The sequence below is a fragment of the Oncorhynchus mykiss genome, unplaced genomic scaffold (genome assembly GCF_013265735.2).
Source record: "Oncorhynchus mykiss isolate Arlee unplaced genomic scaffold, USDA_OmykA_1.1 un_scaffold_223, whole genome shotgun sequence".
Lineage (NCBI taxonomy): Eukaryota > Metazoa > Chordata > Actinopteri > Salmoniformes > Salmonidae > Oncorhynchus > Oncorhynchus mykiss.
Genome location: NW_023493692.1, coordinates 81876 through 100646, shown reverse-complemented (window position 1 = coordinate 100646; position 18771 = coordinate 81876). Strand labels below are relative to the sequence as shown.

Here is an 18771-nt window from a genome sequence, read left to right as displayed (position 1 = left end):
TGGCTCGCAGTCGGCGTTTTCAACTTATCCCAACGGTGTTCGATGGGGTTGAGGTCAGGGCTCTGTGCAGGCCAGTCAAGTTTTTCCACACCGATCTCGACGAACCATTTCTGTATGGGCCTCGCTTTGTGCATGGGAGCATTGTCATGCTGAATCAGGAAAGGGCCTTTTCCCATAACTGTTGCCACAACGATGGAAGCATAGAATCATCTAGAAAGTCATTGTATGCTGTAGCATTAAGAATTCCCTTCACTGGAACTAAGGGGCATAACCCGAACCATGAAAAACAATCCCACACCATTATTCCTCCCCCACCAAACTTTGGCTCCATGCATTGGGACAGGTAGCATTCTCCTGGCATCCACCAAACCCAGACTCATCCGTCGGACTGCCAGATGGTGAAGCGTGATTCATCACTCCAGCAGACTGCTCCAGAGACCATTGGCGGCGAGCTTTACACCATTCCAGCCGACCATTGGCATTGCACATGGTGATTTTAGGCTTGTGTGCGACTACTCATCCATGGAAACCCATTTCATGAAGCTCCCGACGAACAGTTCTTGTTGACGTTGCTTCCCGGAGGCAGTTTGGAACTCGGTAGTGAGTGTTGCAACCGAGGACAGAGGATTTTTACGTGCTTCAGTACTCCCCTACCACTTCGCGGCTGAGCCATTGTTGCTACAAGAAGTTTCCACTTCACAATAACAGCACTTACGGTTGACCGGGGCAGAAATTTGACAAACTGACTTGTTAGATCCTATGACGGTGCCACATTGAAAGTCACTGAGCTCTTCAGTAAGGCCAATGTTTGTCTATGGAGATTGCAAGGATGTGTGCTTGATTTTTATACACCTGTCAACAATGGGTGTGGCTGAAATAAACGAATCCACTAATTTGAAGATGTGTCCACATATATTAAATTCAAAAGGCACTCACACATCTGAGTAATCTAATTTGCAGCAACAGTTGAACACGAAGAAGGAAAAAGCGAACCGCACACTGTTCTTGATAGTATCACTGATCTTGATAGTATCACTGATCTTGATTGTATCACTGCTCTGACTAGTATCACTGATCTTGATTGTATCACTGCTCTGACTAGTATCACTGCTCCTGATAGTATCACTGCTCCTGATAGTATCACTGATCTTGATTGTATCACTGCTCCTGATAGTATCACTGCTCCTGATAGTATCACTGATCTTGATAGTATCACTGCTCCTGATAGTATCACTGATCTTGATAGTATCACTGATCTTGATTGTATCACTGCTCTGGATAGTATCACTGATATTGATAGTATCACTGATATTTAATAAGCTTTTACGTATCGGCCTCACGGCCTTCGTCAGAGCTTTTGTGATTAAAAAAAAAAAAATGTGCACCATTATGTAGACCTGGCCCCTCCCACATCCGTTCCACACATCGAATGGGGTTGGAGGCCAAGGAAAAAACAAATAAGTGCTACCAAATATAACAATATACATCTCATAAATATTACCCAAGCGTATAAATAAGACGTATGAAACACGTCTGTAAAACCCCAATGAGGACATAGCAAGTATTCATTAGTCTTTGGGTACATCGTATGAACCACGTCTGTAAAACCCCAATGTCATCAAAGCTGTCATCAAGGCAAAGTGGGTGGCTACTTTGAAGATTCTCAAATATAAAATATATTTTGATTGGTTTAACACGTTTTTTTTGGTTACTACATGTTTCCATATGTGTTATTTTATTGTTTTGATGTCTTCACTATTATACAATGTAGAAAAGAGTTGAAAGAAAGAAAAACCCTGGAATGAGCAGGTGTGTCAACTATTTGACTGGTAGTGTACATCTACATGATGTATTGTTACACCATGTAGGAGCAGTATAGACCTAGTCTGTTCATTATATACATCTACATGATGTATTGTTACACCATGTAGGAGCAGTATAGACCTAGTCTGTTCATTATATACATCTACATGATGTATTGTTACACCATGTAGGAGCAGTATGGACCTAGTCTGTTCATTATATACATGATGTATTGTTACACCATGTAGGAGCAGTATAGACCTAGTCTGTTCATTATATACATCTAAATGATGTATTGTTACACCATGTAGAAGCAGTATGGACATATTTGTTAATTATAATATATGTTTAGGTGAATTAACATGAAATTATCTTAAATGCAGATGTGCCGTACTCTAGTATTTAAAAATCTGCACTAATGAATCAAAACATGCGTCTCTTTGTACGTTTCCATATAATATTGACTTCTATAATAAACTTTTTGTCTGAAAATAAAATAATTTCCGGAACTGCGTTAACCACTCTAGTCAGCAGTTGGCGATGTTCGCTTTTCTCGCGATACTACTTGCGTGACGTATAATCTAGTTGACGGGGACGGGACACTTCAACTACAGTTAGCCACCTCGCCGAAATATTCAAGGTCTTTATAATGTTTCGGTGTATATTAGGCATTGTGTTATAAACACACGTCTACCAGTTACCCAATGTCATTTCATATTTACGTTGTTCGCTAGCTGGTTGGTTAAATTTGCCTATCACTAGTCTAATCGCTAATGCTAACTAGCTAGCTAACTTCCTCGACCATGAGCGCACTAAGATACTGCCCCCATACTAAAGAGGAGGTCGGATGGACGGAGAAAGAAACTCTGTTGAAAGAGGAGAAGGAAGAGGATGCTGTCGCAGTTAAAATAGAAGTAGAGGACGAGGCTGTTACTGTGAAAGAAGAAGAAACTGTTAAAATAGAAGTAGAGGATGAGGCTGTTACAGTGAAAGAAGAAGAGACTGTTAAAATAGAAGTAGAGGACGAGGCTGTTACTGTGAAAGAAGAAGAGACTGTTAAAATAGAAGTAGAGGACGAGGCTGTTACTGTGAAAGAAGAAGAGACTGTTAAAATAGAAGTAGAGGACGAGGCTGTTACTGTGAAAGAAGAAGAGACTGTTAAAATAGAAGTAGAGGACGAGGCTGTTACTGTGAAAGAAGAAGAGATGGACGTTAGAGTGAACGAAGACAAAGGAGAGTTCGGAGTGAAAGAGGACGGGGATGTTACCAAAGATATTTATATCTGTCATGTAAAAAAAGAGGAGGATGCCGTTTTTGGAGTGGAGGGAGAGATAACTGTCACAGTGGAAGAAGAAGAAGAAGAGGAGACAGGAGATCTGATTGACATCAGTAAGTAATCGAAGTAAAGTTGGTTTTATTTACAATCATTAAAATATATTCACATTATATTAAATGCCTACTTTAACAACCTTTGATTTGCATCGATGTGTTGATTTGATAGAATCACATCAAGACGTAAAAAATGCATTTACATCTCTGATCTGCACTAACTTTTTTCATGGGTTGTCATAGAAACCTCAGAACCCGTGCTAAATATTCTAAACTGGTCTGGTCTACTTTCACAACCTTTGATTTGGGAAAAAAAAATAGTGAATCATTGATTTGATAGAAAGACATCAAATCATTAAAGGCATTTAAATCTATTTGATTAAAAAAGTTATTGTGGATAAGAGATGTAGCCCTTTCCATCACTCACAGCCCATATGTCATCCAGTTTATGGGTTGAAAATGGCAGATTTTGTCACGCTATACATGACGTCAGGGCTCAGTGGCTGTACAGTAACACGCTAAACATGATGTCAGAGCTCAGTGGATGTACAGTAACACGCTATACATGATGTCAGAGCTCAGCTGCTGTATAGTAACACGCTATACATGACGTCAGAGCTCAGTGGCTGTACAGTGACATGCTATACATGACGTCAGAGCTCATAGGCTGTACAGTAACACGCTATACATGACGTCAGAACTCACTTTCTCTGCTGTGTGGGTTTCGACTGACAGCCGTTATAAACTGGAGCGTAACAAGAAGATCCCCCCCTCCCTCCCGCTAATGGGGCTACTTCTGCACATTAGTGGTTGTCTGAATGCTGTAAATCAAGAGGGGTCGATGTTGTCTGAGTGGAATGCTGTAAATCAAGAGGGGTTGATGTTGTCTGAGTGGAATGCTGTAAATCAAGAGGACTTGATGTTGTCTGAGTGGAATGCTGTAAATCAAGAGGACTTGATGTTGTCTGAGTGGAATGCTGTAAATCAAGAGGGGTTGATGTTGTCTGAGTGGAATGCTGTAAATCAAGAGGGGTTGATGTTGTCTGAGTGGAATGCTGTAAATCAAGAGGACTTGATGTTGTCTGAGTGGAATGCTGTAAATCAAGAGGGGTTGATGTTGTCTGAGTGGAATGCTGTAAATCAAGAGGACTTGATGTTGTCTGAGTGGAATGCTGTAAATCAAGAGGACTTGATGTTGTCTGAGTGGAATGCTGTAAATCAAGAGGACTTGATGTTGTCTGAGTGGAATGCTGTAAATCAAGAGGGGTTGATGTTGTCTGAGTGGAATGCTGTAAATCAAGAGGCGTTGATGTTGTCTGAGTGGAATGCTGTACATCAAGAGGACTTGATGTTGTCTGAGTGGAATGCTGTAAATCAAGAGGCGTTGATGTTGTCTGAGTGGAATGCTGTAAATCAAGAGGCCTTGATGTTGTCTGAGTGGAATGCTGTAAATCAAGAGGCGTTGATGTTGTCTGAGTGGAATGCTGTAAATCAAGAGGCGTTGATGTTGTCTGAGTGGAATGCTGTAAATCAAGAGGACTCGATGTTGTCTGAGTGGAATGCTGTAAATCAAGAGGACTTGATGTTGTCTGAGTGGAATGCTGTAAATCAAGAGGCGTTGATGTTGTCTGAGTGGAATGCTGTAAATCAAGAGGGGTCGATGTTGTCTGAAAGATGAAATGTTGAGGATTTTAAGAAATACCGCGTCAATGTCATAGAAGCAAACGACACAGCAGTGAGTCCTAATTGTTCACTTCACATCATTTACAAATCAAGGTTTATGAGCCGTATGTTTGATCCACAGTTACAAGGATGGCATTATAATACAACCAAATTGTATTGGTCACATACCCATGGTTAGCAGATGTTATTGGTCACATACACATGGTTAGCAGATGTTATTGGTCACATACACATGGTTAGCAGATGTTATTGGTCACATACACATGGTTAGCAGATGTTAATGGTCACATACACATGGTTAGCAGATGTTATTGGTCACATACACATGGTTAGCAGTAAACATTCTTAAAGTGGCATTATTAAAGTGACTAGTGTTCCATTTATTAAAGTGGCCAATGATATCAAGTTTGTATATAGGGCAGCCGCCTCTCTGTGCTAGTTTAAAGTGGCTAGTGATACATGTATTACATAAAGATGCAGTAGATGATATAGAGTACAGTATATACGTATACATATGAGATAAATAATGTAGGGTATGTAAACATTATATTAAGTAGCATTGTTTAAAGTGGCTAGTGATATATTTTACATCAATTCCCATCAATTCCCATTATTAAAGTGGCTGGAGTTGAGTCAGTGTGTTGGCAGCAGCCACTCAATGGTAGTGATGGCTGTTTAACAGTCTGATGGCCTTGTGATAGAAGCTGTTTTTCAGTCTCTCTGCCCCAGCTTTGATGCACCTGTCCTGATCTCGCCTTCTGGATGATAGAGGGGTGAACAGGCAGTGGCTCGGGTGGTTGTTGTCCTTGATTATCTTTTTTTGCCTTCCTGTGACATCGGTTGTTGAAGGTGTCCTGGAGGGCAGGTAGTTTGCCCCCAGTGATGCGTTGTGTAGACCGCACCACCCTCTGGAGAACCCTGTGGTTGTGGACGGTGCAGTTGAACCAGGAACACATCGACAACAGCCACCCTTGAAGCAGCATTACCCATCGCTCCACAAAAGCCGCGGCCCTTGCAGAGGAAGGGTAACAACTACTCCAAGTCTCAGAGCGAGTGACGTTTGAAACGCTATTAGCGTGCACCCCGCTAACTAGCTAGCCATTTCACATCAGTTACACCAGCCTAATCTCGGGAGTTGATAGGCTTGAAGTCATAAGCTGGCAAAACGCACGAAAGCGCTGTTTGATTGAATGCTTACGAGCCTGCTGCTGCCTACCATCTCTCAGTCAGACTGCTCTATCAAATCGTAGACTTAGTTATAACATGACAACACACAGAAATACGAGCCTGCTGCTGCCTACCATCTCTCAGTCAGACTGCTCTATCAAATCGTAGACTTAGTCATAACATGACAACACACAGAAATACGAGCCTGCTGCTGCCTACCACCGCTCAGTCAGACTGCTCTATCAAATCGTAGACTTAGTCATAACATGACAACACACAGAAATACGAGCCTGCTGCTGCCTACCATCTCTCAGTCAGACTGCTCTATCAAATCGTAGACTTAGTCATAACATGACAACACACAGAAATACGAGCCTGCTGCTGCCTACCATCTCTCAGTCAGACTGCTCTATCAAATCGTAGACTTAGTCATAACATGACAACACACAGAAATACGAGCCTGCTGCTGCCTACCATCTCTCAGTCAGACTGCTCTATCAAATCGTAGACTTAGTCATAACATGACAACACACAGAAATACGAGCCTGCTGCTGCCTACCATCTCTCAGTCAGACTGCTCTATCAAATCGTAGACTTAGTCATAACATGATAACACACAGAAATACGAGCCTGCTGCTGCCTACCATCTCTCAGGCAGACTGCTCTATCAAGTCGTAGACTTAGTCATAACATGACAACACACAGAAATACGAGCCTGCTGCTGCCTACCATCTCTCAGGCAGACTGCTCTATCAAATCGTAGACTTAGTCATAACATGATAACACACAGAAATACGAGCCTGCTGCTGCCTACCATCTCTCAGTCAGACTGCTCTATCAAATCGTAGACTTAGTCATAACATGATAACACACAGAAATACGAGCCTGCTGCTGCCTACCATCTCTCAGGCAGACTGCTCTATCAAATCGTAGACTTAGTCATAACATGATAGCACACAGAAATACGAGCCTGCTGCTGCCTACCACCGCTCAGTCAGTCTGCTCTATCAAATCGTAGACTTAGTCATAACATGACAACACACAGAAATACCAGCCTTAGATCATTAATATGGTCGAAACGTTTATTCTTTCAGTTAAATATGGAACCGTTCCGTATTATCTGACGGGGGGCATCCCTCAGTCTAAATATTCCTGTTACATTGTAACAACCTTCAATGTTATGTCATAGTTACGTAAAATTCTGACAAATGAGTTCGCCACGAGCCAGGCGGCCCAAACTGTTGCATCTACCCTTGACTCTGCGTGCAATGAACGCAAGAGAAGTGACACAATTTCACCTGGTTAATATTGCCTGCTAACCTGGATTGCTTCTAGCTAAATATGCAGGTTTAAAAATATATACTTCTTTGTATTGATTTTAAGAAAGGCGTTGGTGTTTATGTTTAGGGACAGTCGTGCAACGATTGTGCTTTTTTCCCAAATGCGCTTTTGTTAAATTATCCCCGGTTTGGCGAAGTTGGCTGTCTTTGTTAGGAAGAAATAGTCTTCACACAGTTCGCAACGAGCCAGGCAGCCCAAACTATTGCATATACCCTGACCCTTGATGGTTATGGTTAGGTACACGTTGGAGCAACGACAGTACTTTTTTGCGAATGCGCACCGCATCGATTATATCAGGTCACGCTAGATAAACTAGTAATATCATCAACCATGTGTAGTTAACTAGTGATTATGATTGATTGATTGATTGTTTTTTATAAGATAAGTTTAATGCTAGCTAGCAGCTTACCTTGGCTTCTTACTGCATTCACGTAACAGGCAGGCTCCTCGTGGTGTGCAATGTGAGGCAGGTGGTTAGAGCATTGGACTAGTTAACCGTAAGGTTGCAAGATTGAATCACCGAGCTGACAAGGTAAAAATCTGTCGTTCTGCCCCTGAAAAAGGCAGTTAACCCACTGTTCCTAGGCTGTCATTGAAAATAATAATGTGTTCTTAACTGACTTGCCTAGTTAAATAAAGATGTAAAAAAAAAAAAACAGCCAAATCCAAAAATACCGATTTCCGATTGTTATGAAAACTTGAAATCGGCCCTAATTAATCGGCCGTCAACCTCTACTGTAGGCAGTCTCGTCATTGTTGGTCATCAAGCCTACCACTGTTGTGTCGTCTGCAAACTTGATGATTGAGTTGGAGGCGTGCATGGCCACTCAGTCGTGGGTGAACAAGGGAGTACATGAGGGGGCTGGGAACGCACCCAGTGTTGATGGAGATGTTGTTTCCTACCTTCACCACCTGGGGGTGGCCCGTCAGGAAGTCCAGGACCCAGTTGCAGAGGACGGGGTCAAGACCCAGGGACTCGAGCTTAATGATGAGTTTGGAGGGTACTATGGTGTTGAATGCTGAGCTGTAGTCAATGAACAGCATTCGTACATAGGTATTCCTCTGGTCTAGATGGGATAGGGCAGTGTGATGGCGATTGCATCGTCTATGGACTCTATGGTCTAGGGTGTCAAGTAGGGTGTCAGGTAGGGTGTCAGGTAAGGTGGAGGTGATATGCTCCTTGACTAGTCTCTCAAAGCACTTCATGATGACAGAAGTGAGTGCTACGGGGCGATTGTCATTTAGTTCAGTTACCTTGGGCTTTCTTGGGTACAGGAACAATGGTGGCCATCTTGAAGCATGTGGGGACAACAGACTGGTATAGGGAGAGATTGAATATGTCTGTAAACGCACCCTGTGTTGTCCTGAACAGAATGAGCCTATGTTTCTTGTAGTGTGAAGAAAAATGACAATCTGTTTGTCTGAAGTGCCTAACACTGTAAAATCGTAGTCTATAGCTTATCCATTTTGGCAATTTAATAAGCATTCAAATGACGCCCACCTGACCCAGATTCCGATTTATAATGGAATGTTTTTTGGATTGTGGCAACAACAACAGTAATTGTGTGTTGGTGGGGAAGCAGGGCTGTGTTCCAAACAAAAAATGATAATTGGGCTTGCTTCAGTTCCTCAACTGCAAAGCTAGGAGAGCTATAAAAAAAAAGCACCTTATAGTTGAAGGCTCTTCTCTTGAATCATAAAAGTGCATTGAAATTACACTATATATGCAAAAGTATGTGGACACCCCTTCAAATGAGTGGATTCAGCTATTTCAGCTACACCCGTTGCTGACAGGTGTATGAAATCAAGCACACAGCCATGCAATCTCCATAAACAACCAATGGCAGTAGAATGGCCTTACTGAAGAGCGTGGCTCAATTCAGTTTGTCAAATTTCTGCCCTGCTAGAGCTGCCCCGGTCAACTGTAAGTTTTGTTATTGTGAAGTGGAAACGTTTAGGATCAACAACGGCTTGGCCGCAAGGTGGTAGGACACACAAGCTCACAAAACGGGACCGCCAAGTGCTGAAGCGCTTAGCGCGTTAAAATCGTCTGTCCTTGGTTGCAACACTCACTACCGAGTTCCAAACTGCCTCTGGAAGCTTCATGAAATGGGTTTCCATGGCTGAGAAGCCACACACAAGCCTAAGATCACCATGCTTAATGCCAAGCGTCGGCTGGAGTAGTGTAAAGCTCGTCACCATTGGACGCTGGGGCAGTGGAAACACCTTCTCTGGAGTGATGAATCACGCTACACCATCTGGAAGTCCGACGGAAGATTCTGGGTTTGGCGGATTCCAGGAGAACGTTACCTGCCCCAATGCATAGTGCCAACTGTAAAGTTTGGTGGAGGAGGAATAATGGTCTCGGGCTGTTTTTCATGGTTCGGGCTAGGCCCCTTATCTTATCTAGGCGATTCTGTGCTTCCATCTTTGTGGCAACAGTTATGGGAAGGCCCTTTCCTGTTTCAGCATGAACATGCCCCCCAGTGCACAAATCCAGGTCCATACAGAAATGGTTTGTCGAGATCGGTGTGATAATAGGTAAATGAATCCAACTAAATTAATCCAACTAATCGAATCGAACGAAATGATTCGAACGAAATGAATCCAACTAAATGAATCCAACTAAATGAATCCAACTAAACGAATCCAACTAAATGAATCCAACTAAATGAATCAAACAAAACTAATCCAACTAAACGAATCCAACTAAATGATTAACTCGATTCCAGATGATGTTCAGGAGGTGTCTGGTTATGTTCTGATGCTGCAGGGTTTACAGGCCCTGTGTGTTGTAGTATACAGTGCCTTGCGAAAGTATTCGGCCCCCTTGAACTTTGCGACCTTTTGCCACATTTCAGGCTTCAAACATAAAGATATAAAACTGTATTTTTTTGTGAAGAATCAACAACACGTGGGACACAATCATGAAGTGGAACGACATTTATTGGATATTTCAAACTTTTTTAACAAATCAAAAACTGAAAAATTGGGTGTGCAAAATTATTCAGCCCCTTTACTTTCAGTGCAGCAAACTCTCTCCAGACGTTCAGTGAGGATCTCTGAATGATCCAATGTTGACCTAAATGACTAATGATGATAAATACAATCCACCTGTGTGTAATCAAGTCTCCGTATAAATGCACCTGCACTGTGATAGTCTCAGAGGTTCGTCAAAAGCGCAGAGAGCATCATGAAGATGCAAGGCACTGTATCTCAGCATAGCTCTCTGGCTGAGCTCCTGGGATTCTCAGCTGACTGTTCTGGATCTCCGGATGTTGTTCTGTTGGATGGGACCTGTGTGTTGTATATCTCAGCATAGCTCTCTGGCTGAGCTCCGGGGATTCTCTCAGCTGACTGTTCTGGATCTCCGGATGTTGTTCTGTTGGATGGGACCTGTGTGTTGTATATCTCAGCATAGCTCTCTGGCTGAGCTCCTGGGATTCTCTCAGCTGACTGTTCTGGATGTCGTTCTGTTGGATGGGACCTGTGTGTTATATATCTCAGCATAGCTCTCTGGCTGAGCTCCGGGGATTCTCTCAGCTGACTGTTCTGGATGTCGTTCTGTAGGATGGGACCGGTGTGGAATCGCCTATGTATTAAAGTGATGATGTGTGATGGTTCCATACAACTGCCTCCTCATAAGTGTTTTTGAAAATTATGGCCATTTTCTGAAACCTGACCTCAGGTTATTGATTATTGGATCTTGTCTGGATTAAACCTCATAGGAAGACAGTTTTATCATGTGGAGGTTTCATTCAGGTCTCTGTTTAGTATTTAACTAAATCATCTGTTGTCTTTGACAGGAGAAAGACCACACTCTCACAACAGGAAGAGTCCATCAGGGGAACCAGACCCAGAGATGCCAAATCCAGCCAGACGACACCACTGCTCCCAGTGTGGAAAGCATTTTACCAAGTTACAGAACCTAAAACAGCATGAGAGGACACACAAAGGAGAAAATCCTTTTCAATGCTTTCAGTGTGAAAAAATATTTTCATGTTCACAGGATTTTAAAAAGCATGAGAGGACACACACAGGAGAAATGCCCTTCCAATGCTCCCAGTGTGGAAAGGGTTTTAACCGGTTAGGGAACCTGAAAAAGCATGAGAGAATACATTCTGGAGTGAAGCCTTACCAGTGTTCCTATTGTGTAAAGAATTTTACTCAGTTAGAGAACCTGAAGGAACATGAAAGGACACACACAGGGGAGAAACCCCACCATTGCTCTCAGTGTGGAAAGGCTTTTACCACGTCACGAAACCTTAAAGAGCATAAGACGAAACACACCGGAGAAAAGCCTTTCCACTGCTCCCTGTGTGGAAAGAATTTTACCCATTTAGGGAACCTGAAGAAACATGAGAGAATACATTCTGGAGATAAGCCGTACACCTGTTCCCACTGTGGAAGGAGTTTTAGGTGGTTAGGAACCTTAAAGCAACATGAGAGAATACACACAGGAGAGAAGCCTTTCCATTGTTCCCATTGTGGAAAGGGTTTTACCCAGATAGGTAACCTAAAAGTTCACGAGAGGACACACACAGGAGAAAAGCCTTTCCAATGTTCCCAGTGTGGAAAGAGTTTTACTGTGTTTGTGAGCCTAAAAGAGCATAAGAGAATACACACAGGAGAGAAGCCCTACCAATGCTCCCACTGTGGCAAGAGTTTTAGGGGGTTAGGGAACCAGAAAAAACATGAGAGGACACACACAGGAGACAAGCCTTACTAATTTTCTCAATGTGGAAAGAGTTATAACCAGTTAAGCACCTGAAATCACATGAAATAAAACATTTAGGTGTGAAGCCTTTCCACTGCTCCCATTTTAGTTCCAGGGCTATGATTTCCGCATATTTACAATTTCGGACATTTGGCCCATAGACTGGCCTGTAACTTGGAGAGGGTGGAGCTTTTGGTTCCGGTTCCGATCCCAGTTCTATCTCATCTCCTAACACGTGTGAATCCAGAACTTCATCAGAAATACGAGTTACCAACCCAGTAACTAACCCACCGATGTTGTTGCACTCGCTTTGTCTAAGGGGTGCTAAAGCCTAGCCACCGTGCTTCTACACCTGCATTGCTTGCTGTTTGGGGTTTTAGGCTGGGTTTCTGTACAGCACTTTGAGATATCAGCTGATGTATGAAGGGCAATATAAGAATGTATGCATTTATGTGACAAATCAGTTCATGGACCTAGGTGTTGAATTCCCAGGGAGACGGCAACCTTACCTCGGTCCAGGGCCTTGACCTCTTGACCTCTTGGTCGGCCAGTCCAAGACGACTATTATTTGTTTAGATGGTGACGAAACGTAAACATGCCAAAATCATCATCAGCAAAGTCTTCACCACCATCAACCTCACAATCATCATCCCCATGACAACCAAGGACAATGATAGCAGTTCCAGATCAGACTAGCCTACGTCCTCCTCTTCCCGGTGTTCAAAGGGCCGTACGGTTAAAGAAGTGTTTGTACCAGTTGGTCATGACTGTGGGAAGTCCATCCTGTCTGACTGTGCCCACCCTTTTTTACACCAGGGGTTCTTAAACCCTTTTTCAACCTGGGACCCAAATTTAAAAAAAAATCTGTGTTTTCCTGGGACCCAAGCTTATTAAAATATGCAACTATGTGTAAAATATTGGTTGATTTCATTGCCCTTATGCCTAAAACAAATGTAATATAAACAAAAACAGATAACAATGAAATTAAATACCCATAAAAAGACTAATCATGTTTATTCTTTAAAAACCCTCTCACCTCTACCTTACATATCTGTCTAGGTTGGACCTGTTGCTGTACAAATACAATAAATCATTTCCATTCTGAACTGGAATAAACTGATTGATCACATCACACAGATGTAGAACAGAACACACACACACACACACACGCGGGCTCAGTTTTTGATAGTGCAACCCTAAGTAACAGTAACAGATGAAAAATGATCAGGCCGACCGTACATCTTACTGTGGAAAGTATTGTTGGAAAAAAAAAAGTCTATGTAGGAACTGTTTCTGTTAAAATACAATAACTATTCGTATTATTCTGAACTGGAATAAACTGATCAAACCACACACAGGTTGAAGTTTTCAACAAGCTTGTCTATTCCGGACTCCGGTTATGACAGAGCAACACGGAGGTCATGCTCAGCATTGAGTCACAGGAGAGGCCTTTGAACAATTTTTTTTTTTGTGGGGGGGGGGGACATGTGTACGTTCATGTGCCTTAATAACAAACTGGTATGCCATCTGTAAATACCAATACAATTGTTAAACTACGAGCCTAGTTGGTTTAGCCAACGGAAAAAGACAGGAACCTTCCCTCCTCTAGCCACGATTGGCTGAGATAATTGATGGGCTGGACATGCCGAGAGATGAGTTCGGATTGGTCTGCCATGTAGCTTCTGTCTATGAGCTGCTCAGTATCTTTCTAATGTTTCTTATTTTCTCTCATGTTTTTCCACTGAGGCCGATACCTAAAGCTTAATAAAGAGCAGTGTGGGAGTTTATTATTATTATTATTATTATTATTATTATTATTATTATTATTATTAATTATTATTATTATTATTATTATTATTATTATTATTATTATTATTTATTATTATTATTATTATTAGTATTTATTATTATTATTATTATTATTATTATTATTATTATTATTATTATTTATTATTATTATTATTATTATTATTATTATTATTATTATTATTATTATTTATTATTATTATTATTATTAGTATTTATTATTATTATTATTATTATTATTATTATTATTATTATTAGTATTTATTATTATTATTATTATTATTATTATTATTATTATTATTATTATTTATTATTATTATTATTATTATTATTATTATTATTATTATTTATTATTATTATTATTATTATTATTATTATTATTATTATTTATTATTATTATTATTATTATTATTATTATTTTCTCCATTGAAACAAAAGATCAGCTCAGATGTGCAAGTGCCTTTTTGAAGTTGTGATAGTGGCAAAATATGTATTTTGGATGTAGCGGTTGTTAGCTTGAATGCTATAACGCTCATTGACTTAGGCTGGTAGCAAAGCTAGCCAAAGAGCAAGTGCTTTTTAAGTTGTGATAGTGGTTGTTAGCTTGAATGCTATAACGCTCATTGACATAGGCTGGTAGCAAAGCTAGCCAAAGAGCAAGTGCTTTTTAAGTTGTGATAGTGGTTGTTAGCTTGAATGCTAACGCTCATTGACATAGGCTGGTAGCAAAGCTAGCCAAAGAGCAAGTGCTTTTTAAGTTGTGATAGTGGTTGTTAGCTTGAATGCTATAACGCTCATTGACATTGGCTGGTAGCAAAGCTAGCCAAAGAGCAAGTGCTTTTTAAGTTGTGATAGTGGTTGTTAGCTTAAATGCTAACGCTCATTGACATTGGTTAGCTTTTTGCTACCAGCCTAAGAGCAAGTGTTGTTGTTTTTTAAGTATAAAGCAATTGATTTGCGACGATGACACAAACATTACACTAAGCAGGACTTTCAAATGAACCTTACAATTGTAATTCAAAAGTAGTGTGAAATGGACTCATAAGCAACCTGGAAATGGAGGCTATTTTTGCTGGCAGCCTATGAGAACTCCCCTGAGATTTCCCCCATGGTGAATTCTTCAATAGCAACGCAGATCTTAATGCTGCAATTTTTGTAATCACAAGAAAGCGGCCTATGTTGGAGGGGCCTATATTGAGAGTCGTCTGGCACACTGCTTAGGGTTTCAGCAACTTTAATAACTTATTTATAGCGTAGAATCATCCACTTTACTACTAATATTAAAAAAACAAGACAGAATATGGCTGTTGTTGCTCACTTGATTATATTATTTTATTATTCTATTTTCAAATAAGTTTATAAAAGCATTTAAACATTCATTAGAGTTGTAAGTTGTTGTTCAACATCATGGGCATCACCTTTTAGCCAAAATAAACTGTAGATTTCTACTGTTGTGGGTCTTTAACCATCTGTCTGACTTTGTTGTTCACACAGGAGAGAGACGGGACTACTGTGGATCCTCTGGGGAGCCTCAACAACATCATGAAGCTGACGAGGCAGAGAAGAGTCTGTCCACATCAGAACGGCTCAAACACCAGCAGAGACCCAGAGGGAAGAAACCTCACCACTGCTCTAACTGTGGGAAGAGTTACTCAAGATTAGATTCACTAAAAGTACACCAGAGAATTCACACTGGAGAGAAAACGAATAGCTGTTATCAATGTGGGAAGAGTTTTATTACATCTAGCCAGCTGACTATACACCAGAGAAAACACACAGGAGAGAAACCTTACCACTGCTCTGACTGTGGAAAGTTTTGCTGTCTCAGGATATTTACAATCACATCAGAGAACACACACAGGAGAGAAGCCTTATAGCTGTCATCAATGTGGGCAGAGTTTTGCTCACTCAAACACACTGATATCACACTTGAGAATACACACTGGAGAGAAATCTCATAGCTGCTCTCATTGTGGGAAGAGGTGCACATCTTTAGCAACCCTTAAAATACATCAAAGAATCCATACAGGAGAGAAACCTTATAGCTGCGCTGACTGTGGGAAGTGTTTTGGTTTGTCAGGACATTTAACATTACACCAGAGAACACACACAGGAGATAAACCTTATAGGTGTGATCAATGTGGGAAGAATTTTAGTTACTCAGGTGGCCTGATAGTACATCAGAGAATCCATACAGGAGAGAAACCTTATAGCTGTGATCAATGTGGGAAGAGATTTGTTACATCTAATAGTCGTAATATACACCAGAGAACACACACAGGAGAGAAACCTTACCACTGCTCTGACTGCGGAAAGAGTTTTGTTTCGACAGGACATTTAAAAGTACACCAGACAACACACACAGGAGAGAAGCCTTATAGCTGTAATCATTGTGGCATGAGTTTCGTTACATCGGGCAGCCTGAAAAGACACCAGAGAACACACACAGGAGACAAGCCTTATAGCTGTGATCAATGTGGGAAGAGTTTTGTTACATCTAGCTGTTGTACTATACACCAGAGAACACACACAGGAGAGAAACCTTATCACTGCTCTGACTGTGGAAAGCGTTTTGTTTCATCAGGATGTTTAAAGTCACACCAGAGAACACACACAGGAGAGAAGTGTCATAGCTGTGATCAATGTGACAAGAGATACTCTGATAAAAGATCTCTGATTAAACATCAGAAAATTCATACATGAAGTCGTTTTTTTAAATGAAATAATATCACAATGTAGAATGTTTAACATTGTAGTATGAGTATTTTAATTAATGATGTCACAATGTAGAGCCTGGAGTTTTAACATTGTAGTATGAGTATTTTAATTAATGATGTCACAATGTAGAATGTTTAACATTGTAGTAGGAGTATTTTAATTAATGATGTCACAATGTAGAACCCTAAACGTTTGCCCCCTTTTCTATTGATTTCAGCGTGATATTAGCCTCATCAGGGGAAAACTCCAGGCTCTGAATTGAAAGAGTCCTATTTAATGTCATTAACAAAGAGTGATTGTCAAATAAAGCGTGACACTTACATTGGCAACCCACTTAAATCAAAATGCACCACTTCAAACTGTAGCGAGCTGTTTTCTACTAATTGTCCAGTGATGTACACTTCATTCCCAGATTCCATGTGTTTTTTTAAACTGTTCTAAACGTACGTGCAACCTCATCTCCCCCTCTCGCGCCATTGATTTCATATCGATATGAATGATGACAAATAAGTGTTGCGTTTATCTTAGTTTTGGGGACCCCTACATTTAAATGCATCACTCCAAAGTGTAGCTGACTGTCTCCTACAGGTTGTTGTCTAACCAGTGAGGTAAAAGATATCTCCCATGTGTTTTTTAGTTGTGTTAGTTTCAACCGCATGTGCAACCTGATTTCCCCCCCTAATCATTATCAGTGATTTATTGCCAGTTGTTTAAACAGTGTTTTTGGTGCAGTTTAGAAGGTGCTCGTTGACATTTTTTTTAAAGTAATATGATTACTATTGTGTTTGTGTCGATAGTACATTTTCATACTGATGTTGTCAATATATCACAAACTGTTTCTGCATATTGGTTATTGATTAGGACACGTTAAAACTGTTTTGACATTGGGCTCTCCCACCTAGCAAAATGACATTGAAAAGACATGAAGACTATGCCCGAGGTCCAATCTACGTTCGGTTTTGGTTGAAAATATGTATTTTTCAGGTCCTTGTTTCAACGACTTGAAAACAACTTAATTCAACGTACTTGCAGCCTATACACATGGATGCAGTATATAAAAAAATGGGTCTACGAACAATTTTTATGAACAATCCTACATCACTTGATATAATCATTTGTATGTTTAAGATAATGACTAAAGTATTCCACCCTGAAACCATATAATTGTATGAAATGTGTTAGAGTCATAATCCAATAATGTGTGTGACTAGACTTTTTAAGACTAGGCCATTGTGCTACTATTTCGCAATATGAGCAGCGTATAGTTGAGACATTCAAGGACAACTGAACTGTCGACTTGTGATAACGGTGAAACTAATAACTGGAAAGAGGCCTCCCCACCCTATGGAGGAGAAAAACTGTTAGAAATGGCTAGGCTTGCAGAAGATGATGAAACATGTTGCAGAAGTGTGATAAACAATGTATGTGAACTTTGGAAAAATACAGCCCACCTAAAGAGAGGTGGAGTTTCTACTGATGTGAGTTCATTTGTGTGTGGGAGCTATAAAAAGATTGTGTTCTCACTTTGAAGACAGAGCGCTCTCTGAATAAAGGACCGAGCTATTGCAGAATCTGAGACTTTGTCTACTTCTTTATTAACTGAAGCCTTACAACCTTCGGGAAATAGACAAAGCTTTGAGTAGTAGTTGAATTGCACCATTGACATCATCTAGTGACATCACTCCAATATTTATTTTCAACATTCTAGTTGTCTTTATTCCACTACTGAAGAAGTATGACTCAAATCACCTACTCATATTTTATTAATATAATATATAATATAAATATTATTCATATTTCAAACTTTCATCCTGAAAAAATATAAATGTTTAATAATTCCATTCCTCACCATTAATTAAGTGAATTATTACCAATACATGTTAACATTATGTTTTTATATGTCATCATATTTACATTTCATGTAACATTTAGTAATCTTAATTATTTATGCAACCAACTGACAATGTTTTGGGGGTTCAAATTATATTGTTTACAAAGAATGGAATAAAACAAGCTTTTCCTTAGAATGCTCATTAGTCTTTCAGTTTTTTTTGTTATTCTTTAGTTTTTTTATCCTTTGATTTCAATACAGTTTAATTTATCCATACTAGAATCTGTAACAAACAGAGTGGACTACGTTGTAGACTTTACCATTTGCCAAAGTTTGTTTACAAGGAGAGCAAGTTGAGTATTGAGTTGTTGCACAC

At 40.3% G+C, this 18771-nt stretch overlaps 1 protein-coding gene across 2 annotated transcripts in view; it reads left to right on the top strand.

Moving 5' to 3' along the window:
- LOC110510863 (zinc finger protein 239-like) overlaps positions 1–18135 on the top strand; it is a 57719-nt gene extending 39584 nt beyond the window's left edge. The window contains exons 1-2 of one of the 2 annotated variants that reach the window (XM_036973152.1): positions 2387–3192; positions 15341–18135. In XM_036973152.1, coding sequence (XP_036829047.1) covers positions 2607–3192; positions 15341–15723 — 969 coding nt within the window. In that variant the 5' untranslated portion in view covers positions 2387–2606 and the 3' untranslated portion in view covers positions 15724–18135. Of the gene's footprint in view, positions 1–2386; positions 3193–15340 lie in introns of those variants that run through there. The other variant, XM_036973153.1, reaches the window with a different exon arrangement.
- The last annotated feature ends 636 nt before the right edge of the window (positions 18136–18771 follow it).